Here is a 27554-nt window from a genome sequence, read left to right on the forward strand (position 1 = left end):
CGATATTGCTGGAGTAATACCATATGCATCGAATTGACATTAGACTTCGCTCCTATTGGTATGCACCCGGGCACCATTTTAGTCAACAATACTCACGCAGACTGCTCACAAATTAATTGTTTGTTTGTTGCCTAAGACCGCACTGAGCAACGTTCCCGCCACGCACTACTTCCTCAACATTCTGTTTTCCCAGGTTACGACCCTGTTCCTGTCGTGGCTGGTGTGTGTGGAGCTGTCGGTGTTGTGGGCGTGTTGGCAGTCACTGTATTCCTCACCAGAAGGTAAACAGCATGATATTACATGTCCCACGTACAGAAACACCAATATCGATCATATCTTCGTCAGCACCCAAGTAAAATCACCTTTGTCACAATGCCATATATTTGTGTGTATTTCAACCCCAGGCACCGGGCAGGCGTTCCCCAGCCCCAGAGACAAGGGGACAACACGGTGGTGTACAAGATCATGGAGGACATCCAAGACCAAACTACCCCCGACCAACTCATACACATTTGATACAAGCTGTGGCGAATCTGTGACATCGCGCTATATGCAGCAGCACAGAGATGTCAGGACGTGTTCGACTTTAATGTAACACAAAAACGGATTTACGTACTTTGAGAACCAGACGTGTTCTACTGCATTCACAAAACAGATTGATGTCTACAATAACAGGTGTTACTGACAAGAGTCTTAGAATACAGCGTTATTTAGTGAAATTGTAAAATACTGATGGACATGTGTATCAAGAGACCCTTACGTCTATCCCACTTATCACAACACATCTGCATTTGATGATCCCACACGAGGTTTTTCACAATAAAAGGGAGACAACTTCGATTAGCTTTTTACAAGGGGCACAACGTATCCAGCTGAACAGTATCTCGGGTTCTGTTCATCAACGCTGGTGCATGCTAGTGGTGTTCCGATAATCGATTATGAAATTTCAACCGATTCCCACCACTAGTGCATGTACACATGCACCCCCGGGCTGATCTGTAACAGTATTCCTAGCTCCCTCCTATTGTCCAACCTTTATCTTGGAAACAAACATTGAATTGTTGGGACTTGGGAAAATGTACATGAATACATCAATATCTAAATATATTATTTTAAAAATGATTTGTTTCGTGATATTTTCCTACGATTTCGAGAGTCGTGATAGTTTATTATACAGATTATTTGTTATATAGCGCTTGCCCCCCATCTGACTCGCTCGCTCATCGATGTGACAACAAGCAACTTGTTCCTCTTCACTGATAATCCAAGACATTTCGGTCTGGTAAAATAAGAACAAAATGAATGGTGTCTTTGAATGACAAGTCAACAGCCTGATCCCCTGCTTTGTAGATGAATCAGACATGCAGGTAAATCACAGTGCAAGAGGAAGACAAGAACGACTATAACATACAACTATAGAAGGTATGGTCAACCAAACCTTGCAGCTAAATAACGTCTTCCTCATCTGTGGTTTTATACTCACGAACCATGACCTCCCTCAGTTTCAAGAATTGAATAATCTAATCCAGTTGAAATAGATAACACCTTCAGTCTTTATAGTTATAGTGATGACAATCAAATTTACTACTCGGCAAAATTGAGATACAAAACCTTCACTCTGCTTTATCCAAAATACAAAAAATATGATCTATACGGATTTTGAATATAATGAATTATTTTCTCTTTCCAAATCATAAACATATGTGTCATAATGTTATATAATGGCAAATCATATCATTACATCATCCATAACACACACACATTCACCCATCCAACATATATATACAGTTTAAGTAAACAATGCACCAGGCTGTTGACCATGGATACACAACGTCAGCTTCTGACCATGGGGACATCAAATGTGTGACTGTCTGTAAATGGAACCACAAGTTATGCTCTGCCAATGGGACCACCAACTGTCCGTCTGTCTGTACATGGAATCAGGCAGTGAGTTCAATCAGGAAGACCAGGAACGTGATGATAGACACTGAGGCGTACATGATGAGGAAGAATCGGTCCAGGATCAGAGCGATTGTGAGCCAGTCCTGGTACTCCACTGATTCATGTGCTTCCTTTTCAGCATTCAGGTATTTGAGCAGGCGATTCAAACTCTTTGAGATCCTGTCAAATGATTGTAAGAAGATTCCGAACTCTGCAGAGGAAGTCGATGAAACTGTCGCGTCAATGTCTGCTGGAGGGGACGATTCTCTCACACTTGGGGTTAGGTTTAGAGTATCCTGGCAAAACAAAATGTGTCAGCCGCACTCTGTTCACGGGTAAAAATTCTGATTTAAAATTATTAAACGACATGAACTCTGCAAGTCAGTTTATAATGGTTTGGCAAGCTCATCGAGTATTTGGCACATTAAGCAAATCAAATTGTATACAAAGCCAATCAGCCCCATCGCTAAAATGGATTGAAATATGTCGATCAACCTCTCTACTGAGAGAGTATTATACTTACCATGTAAATGGTAGAAGTAGCCCTATCATAGGATCCATCAGTACACAAGTACATTTTTCGAGTATATTGTACTATTTCGACTACATTATTTGCATGTCTTTATGAATCATTATTAGTTAGTGATGATATCAGGTGTTCGTGAAAAGATGAAAATTCTGATTAAGTTGGAAATATCATTGCAAAGTCTCTGCCAAATGTGGAGAGAGTACAAATAGGACTAATTCATGTCCAAGTGTCGTTCAAACACTATCGACTAGCAATTATTCCACCCATCACAAACCCGTAGAAAGGCAAGTAGTGACCAATTGTTCCTTTAGTAGAAACACAGGAACGTAGGATCAAGTCGAAATAAGGAACTGCAGCAGAAATCATGTTGGCTTTAATGAGGACCTGAATGTTTCAATACTTTATTGAATGTTTATTTGTAAGGTGATAAGACAATAAGCACAGGCAGCAGTTCCACGATTCAAGAGCTACATACATGTGCATGTTCCCTGAGGATGTGTGGTCGTTTGACCCGCAGTAGCCGGCCCAGCTTGTTGATGAGAAGAGACCGTGCCAGAGATGGAACCTTCCAGCCCTGCTCCCCCTTCAGGTGGACCCTCAGGACAACCACTGCCAGCACACACGAGGCACTCGCCAGCAGCATGATCAGCACGAGGTAGATACCTGAAATAGGCAAACTGTACCTCAAAGCGCTCACTAAAAGGGAACAAATGTGAGTGAGTAAATGTCGTTTTTCTCCGCAGTCTCAGTATTCCAGCAATATCACGGCAACCTGTAAACAATGGAGTCGATGACTACCAGTCTACTACGTCACCGGGCCTAAACACCTGGAAGCAGTTATCGCCTTGATGACTAGCACGAACATTTCAAAAGTTAATTTGAAAATATGTCGCAACTGTGATCGATGATCTCAGCTATGTCTGGTAATATGAATATTGGGAATAGCGTAGTTAAACAGGTGTTTTACAAATTCCGTTTCCAGATGATTCGCCTGATAGGTTAAACCAGGAGCCATTAGAATATTGTCAAAAGTGTGATTCATGTGTACAACTTAGAATCAGAATCCAATAGACTTACACATAAGCGGCAGTGGTTTGGAGTTTGGTGGAAGCGTATCGAGTGTGAGAAATTGGAACACCGTCAGGGACAGCAGCAGGGTGACCTCCAGCCCGACCTTCTCTCCTGACGCAGGGGGGAGGAAGAACCCAAGGATCGACATACTACAGATGAGGAAACACGGGAAGAAGAACGTCACCATGAAGAAGGCTGGTCGTCTTTGTAGGGACACAGTGTAGGTTATGGTGCTGTAGCTTAAACCGTTGAACAAATACGGTATCGTCACTGCTCCAATCCCCGTGAGATGCCATTCAGCGTTCTCTAGGTAGAAGGAGGTGTCCCCTTTCATGTCGCCGTTCAGAACAACCACTGAGTCGTCATACACCCACAAGCCGAACTGTAGAGGACAGTCCTGTTTGTCAAAGGGGAAGTAGGTGGCGTCGACCTCGCAAATACTGCTGAGAACAGTGGGGAACTTCTGTGACACATGGCCATCGCTGCCTACTGTCAACTTATGGAACTTCCTCTCAGACATGGCTATGTTCGTTCCAAAGGCAGTGCTGGAATACCGAGAAAACACATCTGTGTCAACAGTCAGTAGGGACAAGTTTATCCAATGTTATGGATGACATGTCCAGTCGATACAATTAGCATAATATAAAATAAACTGACGGGCTAAAGAAACCCTATAGATTAAAAACCCTATCGTGAAATAACCACAAGATATAGATCTCCACGACGGCACTAAACACGCAATCTTCCGTCAGCTCTGAAAAGAGGGAAGCGGCTTTCATCCGAGAATAGCACCCTCTGCCACTCACGTCGCTGTCAAAAGTCGAACCGTCCGGGCCCATCTAAGTCTACGTCGACGATGTTCGGCTGTCAACTGTCGTCCCCGGAATGGTCTGTAAGCCCGGATTCCATAGGACCTGGCTACTGTCGTCTAGCTACTGTGTATCGGCTTACACGGGACCAATGTCATGCGCCGCCGATGTCTCCGTCAGGAAGCAGTTCCTGAGATACAGCGTGCGCAGATACTGGTCCTCCTGGGGCGTTGTGACTCGAGGTCTGCCTGATCGTGGCCTGTCTGAGGTGTTTTTGTTTAATGAAAGAATGTCTGACAACCGTTTGCACTGGTTTTATACCCGATTGGCATTTAATTTTTCTCGCTTTGCGTGAAAAACATGCAAACAATATTTGGTCAAATCGGTGAAAAAGCATGCATTTCGTGCCTTATTTCCAAGAGGAAAACTCATTGTTGCGTTTGGGCGACGTGTTTTCATGTGATGGTGATTGCAGCTGAATTTGAAATTTTGAAAATTTCAGTTTCAAAGTGGTAACGTTTGTTTAGCACGCCAGTTTAATATCTCCATTTCATATTAACTGCCATTATTCAAGAAAAGAAGCTCGGTGTATCTTAAGATGGAAAAGTCGTTACATTCAAATAAAAGGCGGGAATGTGCAGGATATAGAGATGACAAAACTGTCATCTGAGGTTTATTGACAACACGTGGCCTGTGAAATACTGGACTTACTACTGTATGTAACAATGTACTTTAGGCCCATGGTCTTTTCAGTACTGTAAACGATTGACATGCTGGACTTGCTCTAAGATAACACCTCCATTTGGGGGTAAAACATCCAGACAATAAACATTTCACATTTTGGCCAATCGAACATGCTCTTTCTGCAGAGATTTCAAAGTGCGTCATACGACTCTTCCTTAAAAGTTGTTCGATTAGGTATCCAACGGTCAAAGGCTTAGTAAAGCTGTCTAAAAGTCAGAAAAAAAATATCCCAGGTGCAGTTCCCCGACTTGTATCATAGGTTCCTGTGTTGTTTTGTTCAGGTGAACAGTTGACCAGTCTTAGTTTGCATTTGTTTGTGACGGGTGCCAGCGGTGGGACAGGATACGTACAGTTTCGCGAACACCTGGTATCATCACTATGTGTTAGTGATTCATAAACACATGCCCATGATACCATGATATAGTCGAACTGAACATTCTTTGTTATAGCAGGGATTTCTTATGAATGTGGAGAGAGCTTCTCGCTTCTATTTTAGAACATAACCATAGAACAAAGACAACGTGACGGACAACTTACTCGTCGTACAGCGTGACATCCGGGGTCCAGATACGGTCGAAGGGAACGTGGACAGTCTCCGTGCCATTCATGTCGGTCACGTTCCACGCCAGTCGACAATCAGTCCAATTCTAGGGCGAGAGACGATACAGTCGTCAAAAGTTCAGATAACAGACGATACAGTCGTCAAAAGTTCAGATAACAGACGATACAGTCATCAAAAGTTCAGATAACAGTCATGTAAAAAACCTTTCAACAACGGTTGTCATTCATGCCCTGTCTAACGATGATATTAACAAAGATAGAGAGAGTTTGTCTTGGTAAATGTGTCATGTGTCATGTGCATTATCAGAGTCAATGGCATTATCAAGCATTATCGGCATTATTTCAAGTGAATATTAGCAAGAGAATATATTTATAATCAATGACCTAATTATATATCTAAAACATACAGTTAGACATGTTCAGAAGTACATTTTGTCCTGTTCACCTATTGTGGGTGTTTAATAGATAAATGAGAAGACAAAGGAGGACTTTTCCTCAGAAAAGCTGAAAATTACATCTAGAATGTTATCTAAAGGAAGTGGTGAGGTGGACTGATAATCATTACCTTTCCCTTACAACGTATTTTTCTTCCTCAAACCTGCATCATTTACCTTGTTTTTGACACGTCCATGTATTGACATTTGCTGAGTGAAGGCCTGTGATTACTGATACCCGAAATACAGTTCACGTCTTTGTCAACACTTGAATCTGATAAGGTGGTTTTGACGCAAGTATGTTAATTTAGCTTGGAAAATTACAATACCAAGCACTGGTGGTCCTGGAGTCATTACATGTGCTCATGTCCTGAGCGTGACTCTTGACCTGTCACTGTGTATTAAGAAAATTGTAAGTGATACGTCGATATCATTATTAAAGTCATGTCTGCCGTAACACCGATGTATCTGGTAGCTCATCAAGATCGGAAATTATTGTAAGTCCAGTTACACAACTGTGTCATTGTTATAAAAAAACTTCAGCTAAAACGTAGATAATATCCATGGTACTACTTGTTGCAGGCTCACAGGCGCATTACATTATCATTACACCTGTTAAATTATTTCCTTTCCAGCCTAACCATACGCCCCAGTACTCTATGAGTTAGCCCTGCCTAACCATACGCCCAGTACTCTATGAGTTAGCCCAGCCTAACCATACGCCCAGTACTCTATGAGTTAGCCCAGCCTAACCATACGCCCCAGTAATCTATGAGTTAGCCCAGCCTAACCATACGCCCCAGTACTCTATGTGTTAGCCGAGGCCAATCATCTGTCCCACTACTCTATGAAACCAAGGTTTCTCAACCTGATTTCTATGGTGACTGATAAGGACCATCGTCATATCGATCTGCAAACTTAATGCGATGTCACGACAAACGCAATATTACGATATCGCGAGATGACATAGCGACATTGCGATATAGAAATAGCAATGCTATAACATGACACGATAAGGTGATAACACGACATGGCGCACACACACGCACACACACACGTGCGCGCGCGCACACACACGCACACACACACGTATTGATAAAATTATATCAGTGCTAACGTGAAATGAGGTGTGAAGCGGGGTAATGTGCATGAGCCTCATGCTGATACCCATATAATTATACAAATTGTATAAAGATCTGGAATAGGGTTTATCTCCTCACAAGTCCATGATTTATTTATAGCCAAGAATGGATCAGGGGTCCACAGTAGTTCCCATGCAAAGCAGCCAGATCTAAATCAGGTCTGTTGTCTTGTCCATGACTTTTATTTCAAGATGTGTTACTTTTTCATTGGAATTTAAAATTATGTGCGCAAGGAAAATGTGAAGTTTGTTCACTTGCTGTCTTTCTCCCAACCTGGCAAGGTGGTTAAACGGTCATAGCAGGAAGATGGTGAATTGGTGAACTTCAGCTTAGTTGCGCTTGCTTTGATATAAAAGGAATTAATTACACAAATATGTTAAACCTTTGACAGATTAATTCAGTATTCTTTATAGCTGAAGTTATACATTTGGTGGAAACATAATTTTGACCTATGGTTTGAAATTGTTGGGGACAATAATGGTTGGTGCAATTGATTCAGATATTTAGATTTTAGCTCAAGGTCTTACCATGCTAATTAAGGCATACCTATTTTGATATAGGTCCCGTGAGCTTTTGGTACCACACAATATGTGGCAAGTCAGATGCAAAGTATCCCATAGATATATGCAGTATTGCTGTATTGTCACATCATGTCACCATGTGCAATATCGCTATATCGTCACATCATGTCACCATGTGCAATATCGCTATATCGTCACATCATGTCACCATGTGCAATATCGCTGTATCGTCACATCATGTCACCATGTGCAATATCGCTGTATCGTCACATCATGTCACCATATGCAATATCGTCATGTCGTCACATCATGTCACCATGTGCAATATCGCTGTATCGTATCGTATGTCATCGTCACATCATGTCACCATATGCAATATCGCTGTATCGTCACATCATGTCACCATATGCAATATCGCTGTATCGTCACATCATGTCACCATATGCAATATCGCTGTATCGTCACATTATGTCACCATATGCAATATCGTCATGTCGTGATATCATGGCACCATGTGCAATATCGCTGTGTCATCACGTCATGTCACCATATGTGATATCGCTGTGTCATCACATCATGTCACCATATGTGATATCGCTATATCGTCACATCATGTCACCATATACAATATCGCTGTAAGGTCACATCATGGCACCATGTGCAATATCGCTTTATCATCAAATTATGTCACCATATGCAATATCGCTGTATCGTCACATCATGTCACCATATGCAATATCGCTCTATCGTCACATCATGTCACCATATGCAATATCACTGTATCGTCACATCATGTCACCATATGCAATATCGTCATGTCTGTGAAAATGTTAAATTGTTGTGTGTTTTTCAAAGCAGTGTCGGCAAAACGCAAACCTTTATTATAATTCTCAACATAATTTGAAAAATATGCAGTGACTAAACAGATACTCACAAGACGCATCCAGACGTTGGTGCTCAATATCTGCTTGGTCTCGCTCTGTAACAGATATTTTCACAGTATCACCATCACTATGTTATAAGGGGTGAGTGACAAGACAAACAGATATGTTGAAGGAGTCTGTCACTAATGTACAAGTATACTGGCATCAAATGACATGTTCTGTATGAACCGGAACCAGAGTATTAGATACAATAACAGTAAATCGCCCAGCGCAAAATCACTGGCATCAGCCGTTAATTCGTTCCGGGCTCAGTTTTCCCTACCAGACTAACGACTTGTCTGAGCGCTAGTCCAAGGTGTATCTCCACAGGTGTGTCACAGGGAGGGTGGATATCCTTCTGGTAGGATCCCAACAGGATGTCCAGGATATCGCATGGGGAACTTCTACCTGAATTACATAATGATGAGACACATTATCGTCACATGGGATATAATCAGCACGGGAGAGAGAGAGAGAGAGAGAGAGAGAGAGAGAGAGAGAGAGAGAGAGAGAGAGAGAGAGAGAGAGAGAGAGAGAGAGAGAGAGAGAGAGAGAGAGAGAGAGAGAGAGGTGTTGTACGAGGAAATATACAACGTCAACGCCTGAGAATAACAAGTCCTAACAATATGGAGTGGAGTGGAGTGGATGTGATGCAGGTACCATAAATTTATCACCGTTGTGAAACCCGTGATCAACATGAATCATTCAGACCAATCAAGTAACATATTCTGGGATTTATCGAACAATCACGAGTCGTGGCCAGCTCGAGATAAGCGAAGCGACGATGTGAAACATTAATGCTGATATGAATTCTACCTGAGCCTAAACAGAGTTGTGAACGATAGGTCCAGAAAAGGAGTTAACAGGGTATCATAGTACATACTTACAGTGTTGGCAGAGAACAGCCCTGTACATACACACAGCCAACCATATGTAGTACACCTGACACATGCTTCAACACCTCGATGACCACATGCAGTGCAACAGTAAAAGCTGTTGCAATACCAGGAAGTCAGACTGTATCGTCACGGTGTTTCCTCCAGGACCGCTCGATAGACACATATTGCAGGAAAACTACAGTACTGCAAACATTCCTCTGCTGGTAACGCCGCAACTTTATCAATATCAAAACACGTGCTGGATTTCTCAACAGATTGTTTGACCCTATCGATAAAACTAAAACCAATTTTGCTCCTGATCTTTAGAATGCCTGTTAATCAAAGATCTGGTGCAGGGGTTGTGACATTTAAATCTTTATGTACAGGTATGAGCAGGCTTGGTATTAATGCACTAACGGAATGTGTAACTGTGCTCCATATCAAGTGGTTTAAATGTTGTATTATTGAAATTAACTACATAATGTCCTGTCATCCGTCTTATCGGTTATATAACACCAATTCAGTGACAAAATCAGTTCCAGGTAAGAGGAGCATCATACGCCCTAAAAGAGGGGCAGGGTGAAAACCCAATTAATAATGTCATTGGCGGAGCCGAGGAGGGGTTCAGGGTTCGAAACCCCCGATCCCCCACCCCCACGAAAATTCCTGGATCCGCCTATGAATGTCAATGTCAACAACCTAAGGGATATTATCAACTGAGCGTGATTCTCTTCCTGCAGTAGGCGTCCATCGTCGTATCTCAGACACTCTGGAGGAGAGGTGTGGATACCGAGCCGGTGTAAGATTGAAAACATACCCGCGTTGAAAAGGTACCCGGCGGGTACGTTTTCAACATTGAATTATTACCCGGACTCACTTTTCAACGCCCTGGGTCTTTTTTCAACATTGAATAATTACCCGGCTGCTATTGAAAAATAACCCGGGTCACGTATTGAAAAGATACCCTCGTTGAATAATGACCCTCGCTGTTTCGAACGCTGTAAACGTACGCGTAGCCAATTGAAACACCGTTGATAAGCTTTTTATCCATGTACTTATTTATGTACATTTCTAGCAATATAACTTAATTATAGATTCGTGTTTGTGTTTTAATATGGTCTCTCGCAATTCCGTGGGGAATGGCTTGTGTACACATATTTATGGTTTTATCAAAATGTTTTGTTCAAAATGCTGTACATACGGTGAGACCGAAATAAATCATTTGTTGGACGACTGTGCCTGTCTTGCCGCAGATCCAGACGGGAACATCCAAATCTTTGATATCGTGCCGTTTCACGTCCGTATAAAATGTTACACATTTCAAGAATATAACACTGAAAAAGTCATTGCATTTCAACACTTTTAATCAACGTGGAAGAACAAGAAGTCAAGCATATCTAAGATTTCAAAAGCAGTAGGAACTACCCAAAGTGGGCGTCTAAAAATCGGCGAAAATGTGAAAAATTCATTCTGGATAACGACAACCTGTTTTTCAAATCCAAATCCGAACCGCTAAGAATCCCTCAAAAGGCAGATGTGCCAGTGTCCCCCGATTTCTCGAAACAAACTTAAGTTTTGACTCAAATTTCAAACTGAGTTTGACAATTTGAAACAGCTGATTTTTTAAACTCAACTGCATTTTTAAAATAAAAAAACCCAAACAACTTAAGTAATCTATCCACCAAACTCAAATTCTCTACTATGTTTGAGTTTTATATGGATTTCAGTTCATCCTGGAAATACATTTTCTCAAATTTGAGTAAAAACTCTAACTTAAGTCAAAACTCAGACTTAAGCTTGTTTCGAGAAATTGGGCCTGAAGAGCGTCCATCGGGAAATGGGGGCACACCTTGGTGTAAATAAAACGTAAGTATACACGCTTTTTAAAGGCAAATTTACTGATATTCTAATGTAGCTGCGGTTTTATTTTATTTGACCTTTTCACGCGTTGAAGTATATATATGAATCCGCTATTACCTGTCCACTAAGACGTATATAGAACATCAAACTTGATAGCAACGTTAGTTTTCGTACAACATAAATTTCATTTGAATTATACCGAGAACAAAAACTTAAACGACACTAGCACTACCAAAAAGGTGAGAAGCCGCGATTGATGAACGTGGATTTTATACGTCATTGACAGAACTATGGTTACATTCCTTCTCTCCTATGAGATTGTTCTGTATTGATCCGATATCCTATAGGTGACTGACGGTGATAGTGTTTTTGGTGTTGTCATGACTATAAAAACATGCACATCTCAATATTCAGTGTTATCCTAATGAAACTGCAATAATTTTATTTTATTGCTTTGGTGTACGGTAAATAATCATCTCTAAGCAATTATGTTGTTTTCTTTCACAAAGCTCTCTTCACTTTGTTCCTTCGCCACAACCAGACATCTCATCCCACAACATTACACCCCAACCCTACAAGACACATAACGCCTGGACATCCACACCACTACAAGCATAGACCCCCTACCCTACATCACATGTCCGCATATCCCCCCACACACACACACAACCATACCCCTCCCTAACAATCATACATATCCCCACACCCATTCCCCCTTCCCAACAATCATACATCCTCATTCCCACAACCACTTATCCCCACCCCAATAACCAGACACCCCACCCCTGGACATTGGAGCAAGCCCATTAATGGACATGTAAACCAACACAAGAAGTTTAAATACAACGCTGTCTTTTACAGGGAGCCAGTGTAAATCCTTCAGGACTGGTGTTATGTGCACATACATATGTGTGCGTGTTACGAGTCTGGCAGCTGTGTTTTGAACACGCTGTATCGTGTCCATGAACTGCTGTTGTGTTCCATAGAGTACACTATTTTAGTAGTCTAGGCGTGATGTCTCAAATGCATGGATTAGGCATTTTACTGATGGTGTGTCCATGTACCTGCTAATCTGTCTGATGTTCCTTAGGTGGAAATTTGCAGATTTGCAGATGTTACCAACGTGATTTTCCGTGCTTAATGTTGAGTCAAAGATGACACCTAGATTTCGAGCATGGCTTTCTGGTTGAACAAACGTGTCTCCAATTTGAACTCCAGTGACCTTGAACTTTTATTTTATCTGTTTGGAGCTGATGATGAGAATATCCGTTTTGTCATCGTTCAGTTTCAGAAAATTACCCTTCATCCAACATTTGATCTCAGCTATGCAATGTGTTATTGTCTGCAGGGTATTCTGTACAGAAGATGCAGTTTGTGGCTTGAATCCGAGATACAGCTGAGTGTCATCAGCATAGAGATGATAGCTGAGATTGTGGGCTCGGGCTATATCACCAACGGGTACGGTATATACAGTGAACAGAATTGGGCCCAGGACTGAGCCTTGTGGCACTTCATACCTTAATTCACTGCTCTCAGACTTTACCCCATCGATGATAACTGATTGCTTGCATCCTGTGAGAACAAACACCCATCCCCACACCCACAACAATACATCCTACCGCACATTCCCACTCCCGCAACCATACCCGGCCCAAACAACCATACAAACCCACCACTATTATCACACATCCCCACCCCAGCAACCTACATCCCCACCTTCTCACATTTCCATCCCAACAACCAAATATCACCACCCCCAAAACAACAAATCCTCACCCCCAAAACCTACATCCCCACACTCACAAGAAAACATGCAACCTTCTCACATTCCCATCCCAACAACCAAATATCACCCCCCCCCCCAGTTATCTGAATGTTGTCACATTAAGTGTCTGAATCGGTTTGCAAAACAACATGACAAAGGTATACCAATATTATTCAGAAATGTTTATGATTGCAAAAAACATGGAGAATCAAATTCTCTGTACACAATAATACACACAGATATACTGCTCGATACAATGAATTTGACACATTATTTTACTAAACTGAATATATAAAAATACACAGGATGATCAGTATGTTAATACATTACCCTAAAAATGCATACCTTGCCATAAAGGTACATATATTTGTAGATGAACTTTTTTAGACAGATACATTCCACTATTTGTGATTATTACTTATGACACCTGTCCTGAGCACTGCAGTTTTTATGGCTTAAAGCCAGTATGACAGTATACATTTGCTATATATTGATCATTTTGAGCATGATATCCATGGTGATATTAGAATAGATTTCATACATGTCAATAATACATAATTTAATATCAACAATTATTCAGCCAGATAGCAGGTAACACGTTTGATTAAATGCAGCAATGGACTCTTTTTGCTTTACTTTTTTTATATTTTACAGCAGTGCATACATACCTATATTTCAACACACAATCAGTGATTTTGCTTGGAGAATGTTCTCTGAAATTGTTGACCAGTGAGTTGTTTTAAAAATTAAAATTGTATGGTGTGCCTCGAAATTGTGTCTTTTTTATGATATTTGGATATTGTGTCACCACCTAAACTTATTTGGACTAAAGCACAAACTACCCATGGTACACAGAGTAAAGAGGCAAATATGGCATTGTACAGGTATTGAAAGAAAGTTGGAAATATACAATGCCAAGTTATATTTAAGATAGTTGATGCTATTATTGTCTCTATAGTGTGTTATGGTACAGAAGTGTAGAGCACCCCATATTGTAAAATTATTGAAGATGTACAGCATAAAATGTGTAAAACAACAAACAATGCTATGGTTTGGGGAGACTGTGTCAGAGCCCCTCTCAGACTTGAGTACACCAAGGGTTAAATATTAAGTATTGGTGCAGGCTACTGTATTTGGATGAACACTGTCTGCCTCGCCAATTGTATCTAATGGACGACACTGGCTGTACAATATGGGCTACTCATATAAAACATATTCTGTTTAGACTTGGATTTGAATATGTCTGGTTAAAACAAGATGTGAGAAATGTGAAGATATTTTCTTCACCTTTTCAAACCATGATTATATCACAACCTACTGCAATCATGATTAAACAAGTGATCATGGTGCAGTTCTGTGAACAGTTTATCGGATTCATTCTGTTAATATTTCATAATGTGTCCGTTTTCCGATGACATAAAAAACTGCAGCAGCCACTGCTGTATCTGGGGTTGGAGGGGTATATTCAGTTTTATATAATCATAGTAGATAACACGCCAGTGGTCCGATGTGTAATCAACTTCTCGGTAGCATCACGCAGATGTTGCCATACAATGACTATTGTTATACTTTAAGATCAATGCCTACATTGTGTCACCATGATCAACCCCATGCAAAATGGAAGAAAAGATATAGATGCAAGTATATTGAAATGATGTATGAAAAACAATAAATATATTCTTCTTTACTTTAATTTTTTTCACACTTACACTTTTGCACAAATACATTTTCGAATTAATCAGTTATGTGTATCAAATGTGTTAGATCTATTTATCATTAATTATATAATGTGGTAACAACAATTTTCTAGTTACTATTACTAGGCGTTCAGTTTATTTCCAGCATACAACAGGAGGAAATGGGACCAAATCATCGAATTATACCTAATCAAACTACATTAATACTAACTATATTCAAGCAATTTGGTCGTTAAGATCCATGTTTTGTGTGTACTATTTCGAGACATCAGCGAGCTGACACGAAATATCAACGCACATGTCGGTGTTGGAAATGGCATATGTGTTATTGTTTACCAATGGCATATGTGTTATTGTCTCGAAAGGGCTTAAATAGCAATCAAGATTTACGGAAACTGTCGATGTTTATCGACGAGGGGCCAGACGTTTGTTCAAAGGAGAGGGTAGTGCTAATGCGAGGGTCAGTGGTCAAATATGAAATGCAGTTAGACAAATTGAATACGATGAGTAGAAAGGTAAAAGCATGACACACAAGCTCAACACAATATTTTGTGTAGAATCGGGCTGTCCAGTTTCGATCAGGTTTTCCACGCCTTGTGTGTTTTATGTAACGGATGTAACGGGTGTAGAGGTAGTATTTTCAAAAAATTCATTTCTTCACCGATTTTGTTCAAACTTGAAATATATGTTAATCATAACATATGAAAGCAATATACGATTGCGAAAGTCTAGATTTTCATTTTTGTAAAATTAGTGTCTGTTCTGGAGGGTCCGTGAAGAACTGATGCTCTCGGACACAGTACTTGAAAGCACAAATACACGCGCGGCAAGGACATTAGCTGCACGAGATTCTGTGCGAAGGTCGACCGCGTATGATACAGATGTTAAAACTTTCAGTTTTAGGCACTAGTGACGGTTGTTAATGGGTAAATCTCTCCACGTGATAGATGTTGAACTAGCAAGAAAAGTATAGATTAAATAGAAATACACATAGTCGAGAGAATTATCCATTAACATTTTGACAGTTGCTAGATGGACAGTTTCCTCATATTAAGTTTAAACTTCATGATTTATTAGTTTATTTCACATTTCTCATTGCGTTAAAAATGGGATTTCACGTTTAGTTGATTATAAGGGGATTTCACTTTTAGTTGATTATAAGGAGATTTCACATTTAGTTGATTGAAAGGTAAGTCAAAATTTATGTAGTTTTAGTTTAATTTTCCACTGCGTAACAGTGTCCAAACAGTGATTTGAATCCATGTGATACAACATATGAAAAATGGTACATCTCCAGGTATTGTCCTTATAGAAATGATTAAAACAAGTGAATCTACAATAATGCCCTTTTGAGTAGCAATGTTCAATAAAATATTTTAAATGGTTGTTTCCCACAAATGTGGAGTAGAGCAATTATAGTTCCTTTACTAAGCTCACACGGAAAATATATACTTGTGTTTTAAATGAAAGACTAACAAAATGGGAAAATGTTATGGATAAAGCTTCTGAAACTCAAGCTGGTTTTCGGAAGGGCTATTCAGTTGTTTACCATATCTTCACATTGTATGCTATCATCGAGAAAAATCTGTGTAGAAGGTTTTATAAAAGCTTTTGGTTTTGTAAATACAGATAAACTCTGGAAATTGCTTTCATGAGTATATATAAAACAGTAAAATCGTGTGTCAGAGTTCAATCCGAGATAACGGTACATTTGGTTTACGGCAGGGTTGTATGTTGAGTCCAATGTTATCCTCATTGTTTATAAATGAACTTCCTATAGAAATCACAACTTATGGTAAACATGGAGACAAATTGTTTCCAGATGTACTTGAAATTCTAATGTTGTTATTTGCGGATGATGTAATTCTTGTGTCAGATACTATTGGTGGTTTTCAGTGCCAGTTAGACACTTTAAAATCGTATGCAGATAACTGGGGATTAGCTGTAAATTTAGATAAAACTAAAAATCTTGTTTTTTGGGACAGGTGGGGAATTAGCGGTTATGGAAAACTCGCTTTATGATGAGAGAAACATTGAAGCGGTAAAATGCTACAAATATCTATGTTTTGTTTTCGCTTGTAATTGTAGTCTTAGACAAGTTGTCTCATAGCTTGCAGCTCGTAGTAAAAAGGCTTAAATGGACTTAGCTATAAACTCAAAGGTCACATGCAACCAAAAAATCAAACATAATTAAAACACAATTATCACTTATTCGTGACATATAATATACATTGCTGGTTATGAAAAAACATGTAAACAAAATTATAAGCGTACAATCGCAAATCAAAAGTGCAATACTGTGTACTTCGGTTTACTTCCCAAGAAACGAAGCAGCCGGGATACCGAACCCAGTCAGAGCGGGTGGGTGTGCACTCAAGTGTAACGGCTGGTTCATTTGCGTATGCCCTCACGGCTTATTGTGTGTGTATATGTAGAGATGTTGGGTTTTGTAAATACATGCTCATTTTTTGTGTATAACATTTAGCAATCAACAGACATCATAATATGTCAAGTGTTCAACTATCACACCTGCCTGTCTGTGTGAGAGGCGATTTTTAACGCTCACCACTGGCTGGGCAACAAAACATTAGAAAATAGCTCACAGCCCTAAACAAAGGCTAAAAGCCTTCAAACAAACTCCTAAACAATTATTCACCGGTAATTACATAATGTGACAGAGACTGAACAATGCATTTTGTTTATGGTGTATAGCCTGATAAGTCAGGGGTTAAATTGCATGTGGTCAGTGATAGCAGCTGTGTATTAAATATTGTCATTAACAGATAAAACTACAGGCAGGCAGACACCAACATTAACGTGGGAACCCCCACATAAACTATCTAACGGTGTCAATAAAACAAGACAAGCAGTTAGAAATTCTGCATTGCTTTTAAGTATCGAACTGAGAAAGTGACTCGGTAAGAAGAAAGTGTGGTGAAATTATATAAACAGTTAATTTACTGTCATAACATATAAAAAGCTCGCGCCTGTGAGATAGCAACAAAACATTAGAAAAATAGCTCACACCAAAGCCTTCACCGAGTATTCACCGGACAATCTGCTTCCAAGCTGCGCGAACCTATTTCACTGCGCACGTGCTATGAGCGCAGCCCAGCTGTTGAAACCCGTTTTCCCCAGAAAAGTCGGGGGGGGGGAATTAGTGAAACGTTTGAACTCCGATTTCGCGCGTTTTTTTCCATCGCGTTATTTTTCAACTTTATAAGTTGAATTTGCATTTTTGACGATTTGTTTCGGTAAGTCCATACCGAAAGGTATCAGAATCTGCAAAGTTGTGTTTTACGTTGCATGTGAATAAAAATGAAAAGGTCTAGCAAAGTTGTGCATTCCATACCCACGGTGTTGGGTTTTAGCAAGGAATGGCGTCGCGTACTCACGTTGCGTAATTACGCTTAAACACATTCATGAGTACGTGCTGTTCTGATTATAGAAACATATAAGTGAGTATCATGCTCTCAACAAACTCGCAAACATCAACAGTGTGCCGTTTTACGAGTGAGTGAGTGAGTGAGTTTGGTTTTACGCCACTTTTAGCAATATTCCAGCAATATCATGGCGGGGGACACCAGAAATGGGCTTAACACATTGTACCCATGTGGGGAATCGAACCCGGGTCTTCGGCGTGACGAGCGAACGCCTTAACCACTAGGCTACCCCATCGCCCCCCCGTTTTACGAAGTATGTACACTTCATTCCCACAGTTGTATAACAGTGGGATGCTCATGTTGGTGTGAAACTCCAGATCCTGTAACAATTCTGTAACATTAGACTAAAAGGAGTTTAACTCGTAATGTATGTAGGTTCAGGTGCCGGTCCATGGGCCACACTAGTCAAAATGGCCACACACAAAAGTCAAAATGGCCAGACATTTTTTTTCCATATCAATGAGTATTGTACTTGAAATGCTTTCTAAATTGATACTTTGACATTGTTACTTATTTCATATTTTGAGATGTTTTTTTATCCTGTACTTTGAGATGTTTTCTTATGTAATACTCTGATATGTTTAATTACTCGCGCAATGTTTTCTTAATTAATACTTTTAGATGTTATTTCAAGACCCTTTGATGATTGGGTAGTGTTTTGATGACATGACAATTAAGACTCAACACAGGATTAGGACACCTTTACTGAGGGCTGTTCACCACACTCCCACCTGATAGAGCCTGGTAAACTTCAGGAGGCACAAGTGAAGATGAAGGTAAGATGTATAGGTATTAATAAAATGATCACGTATCCCTTAATTGGCTCGTTAATTACTAATCAACATGTGATTACATACATTGTGTAACCTTAATTAAGGGGTGAATTCAGAAGTGCCTCATTAACTAATTAAGCCGTAATCAATAAATTATTTGTTAATGTCTGTGTTTATTGTAATTGCTCTTTTACTGTTCAGGTGAAGGAAGCAGCCATGGCAAATCTACAGGAGTCTGGACGCTCCATAGTTGTGAAGGGAGAGTGTCATCGTCTATTTGTTACAGATAGGCAACTCTCCCATCTTTCTCTTGCACAGCATTGGTTTGTAGATGGGACTTTTAAGATTGTTAAGGACCCCTTCTACCAGCTGATGTCTTGTGTGTCCAGCTGACTGGACCAGTGGAATGAACTGTTTCTGACTTGATGTAACTGATCTACATAGATGTCATGTAGTAGAAAATAGTACAAAAGTACATGTACATGAAGAAAGAACCTACAAATATATGTCTTGTTATTTGTTGAAAACGTGATTTGTTGATTTGTAATAAACATCAAGATTTGTCTGATATAACTTCCTTTGTCATTTTTACACCTTGAAAATACCCCATCAAATAATACACCATGGGGAAATGTTAAGAGTATTAAAATATTAAAAAATAATGTATGGCCATTTTGACTTTTTATATGGCCATTTTGACTTGGATGTTTTATGACCATTTTGACGTGTGGCCCGTGATATACAGAGCCAGGGAGACTATAAATGTTGTAGATTATCCCTGACAGAACGTAAGGGCAGCAGCTTCCACGTCATCGGTGACAACAGACGGCATTATTCGTAATGTTCTACGAGGAAGACGACATACACAAAGGTGAGCATGAAAACGAAGTTACAAGCTCCTCGCCAGCGCGTGACACATTTATGTGCACTCTATCGTTGTTAGGAACTTGACGAAGTTCAGTTAAAGGGAGATAACTCTAATTTGTTGACATCATCGAGAGCTCGATGCAAAGCATTGTAAATTTCTTCAAAAATGCAGTTCCGGCGAGAATGAATGAAAATAATTCTCCACCGGAAAAAGCATGTAACGATGAAAACACTACCGCCTCGGACCCAGAGAGAGAAAGGGAGTTGAAAATACTCGAAGAGACAATTTATGGTGAGATGATGACCTGATTTCGATTGTCCTTCACTATTCGTTCACAGTTACCGAATTAATGTTGGTGAATGTCTGGACTGTTTTCTGTGTGATAATGATCTAATTCCATCTGAGCCAGTTTAACCAAAAGGTTACCGAAGACCAGATGTTGAGTGTCTTGCAAACAGATATCTCTTGTGAGTCCCACTCATAGCAGAATATTTCTTTCGAATGTTAATATTTTGTTTCATTACTCAAATTGTATGGTTTATCAACCTAAATATTTGATGTGAGGTTGAGATCCCTACATTCAGGGATACTCTACAACCTTATATAGTCTCCCTGCTACATCTGATGTTGTTTCGATTTAATTAAATCTTTGACAAAGTTAATGAGGTGCTGTTAATGGTTATGTTTAGTGAAGCGACTGTGATCAGCGCAAAATCTCTCAGTCCTTACATTCACAGGAAAGTATCAACAATGAACAAGGTGTAACAGTTATTGATATGTTGTAATGATGGTAATTGAACTTTGATGGTATACTTGAACTATACTTGGAAAGTTTAAAACCTTAGTGAAAGTAGGATGTTCTTTTATTCAGATATTATCCGTGATGTGAGAGACCCAGAGAAGCCGGAGACTTTGGAAGAGCTGAATGTGATATCAGAGGAGGGTGTCCATGTGTCTCGTCTCCAGGATGGTCAGCTGCTGGTCAAGCTGACCTTCGTCCCCACAGTTCCACACTGCTCTTTAGCATCACTCATAGGTAATCTTAGATGTTGTTGATCTGATACCTGTCATCAGATCATGCCTCACAGAACAGAATTAATCACTCAGTATGTGAATATGCCAGGACTCAACAAATGCCTCAGTGTATAGATTATCTACAACGTATCTTCTTTTTGTTTATCTGTTTGTGATGTGAAACTATGGTATGCTGCTCTGAACGTTTGTGTCATCCTACAAGCTACAAATGTGAATACTATACTGTCAGCATACATTGGTACACGTGTGGGGATTTTACCTGAAACAAATTCCATAGTCATGTTCATGATATTTACAAATCTTATTGGACATATCTTATCATGCTTAGGGGTTGCATTATCTTAAATCTTCACGTGTAAATTCTAGTCTAGTAAGCAAATTTGAGTAGATTGTTCTTCTCAATGTAATGCGCTTGAAATCAAATTACATGAAAAAGCCAAATATTTAACCTGTTTGTCCCAAGGCTGGTCAAATAAACGAAAGGTTATTACTTATGTTACATAAATTCATAGACATTAAGATATTCATTGACATCATTAACTACAATATTGATCAATGTTTCATTTCAGGTTTAAGCTTGCGAACAAAGTTAGAGAAATGTTTGCCTGAGCAGCACAAGGTATGTCTTTTCTCCTTGCTGTCCTGTTGTCAACTTTGCACACTAGTTGCGGCCCGGGTCAAAAGTTTGAAGTTGTGTAAACAAGCTAATTCCTAAAGTTTTGACACATACGCATCACAACACCAAAAAGTCTTAATTCTGAAAAAGACCAATTCCTGGGTTTAATGGTCTGTATTCTTAAAGGTCACATGCAACCAAAAAATCAAACATAATTAAAACACAATTATCACTTCTTCATGACATATAATATGCATTGCTGATTATGAAAAAACAAATAAACAAAATTATAAGCGTATAATCGCAAATCAAAAGTGCAATATTGTGTACTTCGGTTTACCTCCCTCGAAACGAAGCAGCCGGGATACCGAACCCAGTCAGAGCAGGTGGGTGTGCACTCAAGTGTAACGGCTGGTTCATTAGCAGATGCCGCCTTCACGGGTCATTGTGTGTGTATATATAGAAAGTTGGGTTTTGTAAATACATGCTCATTTTTGTGTATAACATTTTGCAATCAACAGACATCATAACATGTCATGTGTTCAAGTATCACACCTGCCTGTCTGTGTAATTACATAATGTGACAGAGACCGAACTCGGGCCATAAATCAATGCGTTTTGTTTATGGTGTATAGCCTGATTGGTATTAAGTTCAAATTGCATGTGGTCAGTGATCGCAGTTGTGTATTGAATATTGTCATTAGCAGACAGGCAGGCAGACACACTGGTGTCAATAAAACAAGACATTGAGTTTTGTCTGTGACAGCAACATATCTATATCACAGTTAGAAATCGTGTCAACTCTAAATAATGACATTGCTTTTTAAGTATCGAACTGAGAAAGTGACTCGGTAAGAAGAACGTGTGGTGAAATAGATAAATGGAATTATATAAACAGTTTATTTACTGTCATAACATACAAAAGCTCGAGCCTGTGAGATATCAACAAAACATTATGAAACTAGCTCACACCAAAGCCTTCACCGAGTATTCACCAGACAGCCCGCTTCCAAGTTGCGCGAACCTATTTCACTGCGCACGTGCTATGAGCGCAGCCAGCTGTTGAAACCTGTATTCCCCAGAAAAGTCTGGGGAAAATTAGTGAAACGTTTGAACTCCGATTTCGCGCGTTTTTTTCCATCGCGTTATTTTTCAACTTTATAAGTTGAATTTGCATTTTTGACGCTTTTTTTCGGTAAGTCCATACCGAAAGGTATCAGAATCTGCAAAGTTGTGTTTTACGTTGCATGTGACCTTTAAGGAATCTCATGTTTTGCCATTTTTCAAGAATTTTCATTAAGTATATTTATTAGGTATAGACATTGATTGGCATTTTAGAAGTTGATGAATAATAAGAAAGGTTTGATACTTCTTCTGTATTATATTATGATGTGACATTTCAGTATAGGTTCTTATACCATTCCACAAGGGCACAATGTGTGAAGCCCATTTCTGGTGTCCCCGCCGTGATGTTGCTGGAATATTGCTAAAAGCGGCGTAAAACCAAACTCAGTCAGTCAGTCTTATACCATTGTCAAGTAAGGGTGATGTACTACACTCGTGCTTGACAACTGTATAAGAACCTATGCTGAAACATCGCATCATAATACGATAAAGAAGTTGTCATCCATAAAGTATCTCACTTTTCTTATATTTACCAGGTGTTTAAAGTAGTTTGAGGACCACACCTGCCATTCTATGTCATGTACTAGTAAGACTTACCACATGTGCTGGGAAGATAAAACTCTACCTTGTGGATAGTCTGGATGTAATGATGCTAACTGCTAACTGTATGTGAACATAAATCACATCAGTGAAACACGATCAGAGTGTTTGAATATTTTAGGTCAATATGAAAAACAAAATAAGGCAAGTTGATTTTGTTGGATGGAAAACTAGCAAGGTTCTTAATATATCTGCACCAGTACTGAGCACTTCTCTGCTACAGCAACAGTAGCAGCTGTAATGGGCAGTGATTAGTATGTATCCATGATTGGTCCTTCTATTCCTGTTCCTGTGTTTGCATGAGGATTTCATCAATTGGCAAAATATTGGGATGTAAAATTAGAACAGCATTGTTTATCCGATCTTGCGCACACTCTCATTCTGTAAGTGCCATCCATTGATACAAGAAACAACTGTTGCTACTGTTACGGGATATTAAAGCTAAAATTGTCTTCTTTCCAGCTGGATATTTTTATCAAGGAAGGAACCCATTCCACAGCTGATGAAAGTAAGTAAATGTTTTGTTAAAGATCACTTTAAATATATTTTCTCATTAGATATGTTTTCAGAGAACAAGTTGTAAGATAAATAGCATAAGTTTGGCCTAAGTACAGTTCTGTTTCTTTCTCATCCTAAAATTCATCAAATCTAGCATCACATCAAATCATATTTTGTCCATTCCCAATATATCGCAGTGATGTATTTAAACAGAACATAACGCAGTGAGTATTGCCCTGTGGCTTCCTGCTTACTATGCATATCTGGTGGAGAGGTGCGAACCATGTGTGTGGGTTGTCAAGACAACAATGACAGAAAACTGGAGAACATCAAATAACATTTATACAACTCTCTAAAACCATACTCAGCAATAGCTTCATTCTGTTGGCACAGAGAAGAGAAACTTAATTATTTTACAATCAGGAGAGTAGACCATCTTGGGTCATCACCATGGAACAGCCAACCACAGACCTGGTCATACCCACTTGTGTATAAGAATGTTGTGTTCATGTTGCAGTCAACAAGCAGATCAATGACAAGGAGAGGATAGCTGCTGCCATGGAAAACCCCAACCTCAGGGAACTCATCTCTAAGTGCACTGAAGAACCAGATGATACATACTGATACATACACGATGATACATACAGGCATACGAGATGATACATACAGGCATACGAGATGATACATACACGATGATACAAACAGGCATACGAGATGATACATACTGATACATACACGATGATACATACAGGCATACAAGATGATACATACATACAAGATGATACAAACAGGCATACAAGATGATACATACAGGCATACAAGGTGATACACTATGATGAGGCATACAGGCATACAAGATGATACATACATACATACAGGCCTGATACAAGATACGACGATGATACATACAGGCATACATACAGATATATACACGATGATACATACAGGCATACAAGATGTGATACATAGATGATACATACACATACAGATGATGATACATACAGGCATACAAGATGATACATACTGATACATACACGATGATACATACAGGCATACAAGATGATACATACTGATACATACACGATGATACATACAGGCATACAAGATGATACATACAGACATACACGATGATACATACAGGCATACAAGATGATACATACAGGCATACAAGATGATACATACAACTGTACAAGATGATACATACAGCTGTACAAGATGATGCATACAGGCATACAAGATGATACATACTGATACATACACGATGATACATACAGGCATACAAGATGATACATACTGATACATACACGATGATACATACAGGCATACAAGATGATACATACTGAGACATACAAGATGATACATACAGGCATACAAGATGATACATACAGGCATACGAGATGATACATACAACTGTACAAGATGATACATACAGCTGTACAAGATGATGCATACAGGCATACACTATGATGATACATACTGATACATACACGATGATACATACAGGCATACAAGATGATACATACAGGCATACAAGATGATACATACAGGCATACAAGATGATACATACAGGCATACGAGATGATACATACAGGCATACGAGATGATACATACAACTGTACAAGATGATACATACAGCTGTACAAGATGATGCATACAGGCATGCAAGGTGATACATACATACAGCCTTACAAGTTGATACATACAGGCATACAAGGTGATACATACAGGCATACAAGGTGATACATACAGGCATACAAGATGATACATACAGGCATACAAGGTGATACATACAGACATATAAGGCGATGCATATCGGCACTCAAGGTGCTGCATACAGGCATACAAGATGATACATACAGGCACACAAGATAATACATACAGACTAACAAGATGATACATACAGGCATACAAGATGATACATACAGACTAACAAGATGATACATACAGACATTAACATTGAAAACAAACTAACATACAGTGTTGTACATACCAGCAACATGTTGAGACAATGCTGGGCATTACTAAAATTAATGATACAAGTTGCTCAACTGGCAGATGATTGATCAGTATTGTACTCGTTGATATCCATTGATATTTGGGAGGACTTGATCATATATCTTGTTTTCTAAATGATTCTTATGAATTCAATCATGATCAATGTTTGAGAATGCTGTGTTTATGATATTGATTCCATTTTGATTCCGAATATTGAATCAGAATAATGCATATTGAATCAGAATAATGCACACTGTTTGTAATAACATATCGACATTGATTTTAAGGATGTACACAGTAAACTATAATAAACAAGATGTATATGTGCAGTTTATATCTTACTTCTCTCTGTACAGATCTAAACAACCTATTACTGTCTTACATAAACATGAACAATATATGCTCAACAATGATAAGGGACTCCCAGTTATATGAACTATGCTGTACTATCTCTGTATAAAACAATAGGGCAATATGTAATCAGACTCCCAGTTATATGAACTATGCTGTACTATCTCTGTATAAAACAATAGGGCAATATGTAATCAGACTCCCAGTTATATGAACTATGCTGTACTATCTCTGTATAAAACAATAGGGCAATATGTAATCAGACTCCCAGTGACGATACAATATAACACCGTAGAGTAATTTCCATGATAAATTTACAGCAGCTAAAATGTGAAATAACTGTGCTGTTCTGTAATGTCTGATCAGTTATTGTAGTGGGTCAGGGGCACAGTTCAGCCATTAACTGAAAGCAACTGAACATGAACAGACTGATGATGACCTTTTGAGCCTGTGTCAGAGTTGAAGATCTCAAATCAAACAGTGCAGAAGCTGACTACACATTCACACTAAAGACTACTGAAGTATATTTTTGTAACTTAAAGACATATTGCTGCTGACATGTTGGAGAGCAATACAGTGTCGCCATGCTCACATACATGAGTAATAGATGTATGGGCAACACTTCTATTGCAATACAGTGTCGTCACTTACATGAGCATGTAGCAATACAGTGTCGTCATGCTCACTTACATGAGTAATAGATGTATGGGCAACACTTCTATTGCAATACAGTGTCGTCATGCTCACTTACATGAGTAATAGATGTATGGGCAACACTTCTATTGCAATACAGTGTCGTCACTTACATGAGTAATAGATGTATGGGCAACACTTCTATTGCAATACAGTGTCGTCATGCTCACTTACATGAGTAATAGATGTATGGGCAACACTTCTATGCAATACAGTGTCATGCTCACTTACAATAGATGTCGTCAGTGTCAGTCACTTACATAGATGTAGTACAATACAGTGTCGTAGATGTATGGGCAACACTTCTATTTGCAATACAGTGTCGTCATGCTCACGTTACATGAGTAATAGATGTATGGGCAACACTTCTATTGCAATACAGTGTCGTCATGCTCACTTACATGAGTAATAGATGTATGGGCAACACTTCTATTGCAATACAGTGTCGTCATGCTCACTTACATGAGTAATAGATGTATGGGCAACACTTCTATTGCAATACAGTGTCGTCATGCTCACTTACATGAGTAATAGATGTATGGGCAACACTTCTATTGCAATACAGTGTCGTCACTTACATGAGTAATAGATGTATGGGCAACACTTCTATTGCAATACAGTGTCGTCATGCTCACTTACATGAGTAATAGATGTATGGGCAACACTTCTATTGCAATACAGT

At 39.2% G+C, this 27554-nt stretch overlaps 3 protein-coding genes and 1 long non-coding RNA gene across 4 annotated transcripts in view; 2 read left to right on the forward strand and 2 right to left on the reverse strand.

Moving 5' to 3' along the window:
- LOC124288945 (prolow-density lipoprotein receptor-related protein 1-like) overlaps nucleotides 1–655 on the forward strand; it is a 43459-nt gene extending 42804 nt beyond the window's left edge. Inside the window, exons 27-28 of the mRNA XM_046725535.1 lie at nucleotides 194–281; nucleotides 405–655. Coding sequence (XP_046581491.1) covers nucleotides 194–281; nucleotides 405–516 — 200 coding nt within the window. The 3' untranslated portion in view covers nucleotides 517–655. The remainder of the gene's footprint in view (nucleotides 1–193; nucleotides 282–404) is intronic.
- A 345-nt stretch (nucleotides 656–1000) lies between these two features.
- On the reverse strand, nucleotides 1001–10086 carry LOC124288989 (neuronal acetylcholine receptor subunit alpha-9-like). Its single transcript, XM_046725586.1, has 7 exons — nucleotides 9563–10086; nucleotides 8959–9083; nucleotides 8687–8731; nucleotides 5632–5741; nucleotides 3548–4086; nucleotides 2946–3133; nucleotides 1001–2237 (listed from the first exon to the last, which is right to left on the reverse strand). The coding sequence occupies exons 1-7, from the start codon at nucleotides 9624–9626 to the stop codon at nucleotides 1941–1943; spliced, it is 1368 nt and encodes a 455-aa protein (XP_046581542.1). The 5' UTR covers nucleotides 9627–10086; the 3' UTR covers nucleotides 1001–1940.
- A 9986-nt stretch (nucleotides 10087–20072) lies between these two features.
- Nucleotides 20073–24517, forward strand: LOC124288971 (cytosolic iron-sulfur assembly component 2A-like). Its single transcript, XM_046725570.1, has 5 exons — nucleotides 20073–20250; nucleotides 20831–20995; nucleotides 21564–21613; nucleotides 23798–23843; nucleotides 24351–24517. The coding sequence occupies exons 1-5, from the start codon at nucleotides 20097–20099 to the stop codon at nucleotides 24455–24457; spliced, it is 522 nt and encodes a 173-aa protein (XP_046581526.1). The 5' UTR covers nucleotides 20073–20096; the 3' UTR covers nucleotides 24458–24517.
- Nucleotides 24518–26841: 2324 nt separating this feature from the next.
- Nucleotides 26842–27317, reverse strand: LOC124289004. Its single transcript, XR_006901559.1, has 2 exons — nucleotides 27208–27317; nucleotides 26842–27098 (listed from the first exon to the last, which is right to left on the reverse strand). It is a non-coding gene; the product is annotated as an uncharacterized LOC124289004 (long non-coding RNA).
- Nucleotides 27318–27554: the final 237 nt, after the last annotated feature.

The sequence above is a fragment of the Haliotis rubra genome, unplaced genomic scaffold (assembly GCF_003918875.1).
Source record: "Haliotis rubra isolate DU_JTF1 unplaced genomic scaffold, ASM391887v1 Scf43, whole genome shotgun sequence".
In the NCBI taxonomy this organism is placed as follows: Eukaryota; Metazoa; Mollusca; class Gastropoda; order Lepetellida; family Haliotidae; genus Haliotis; species Haliotis rubra.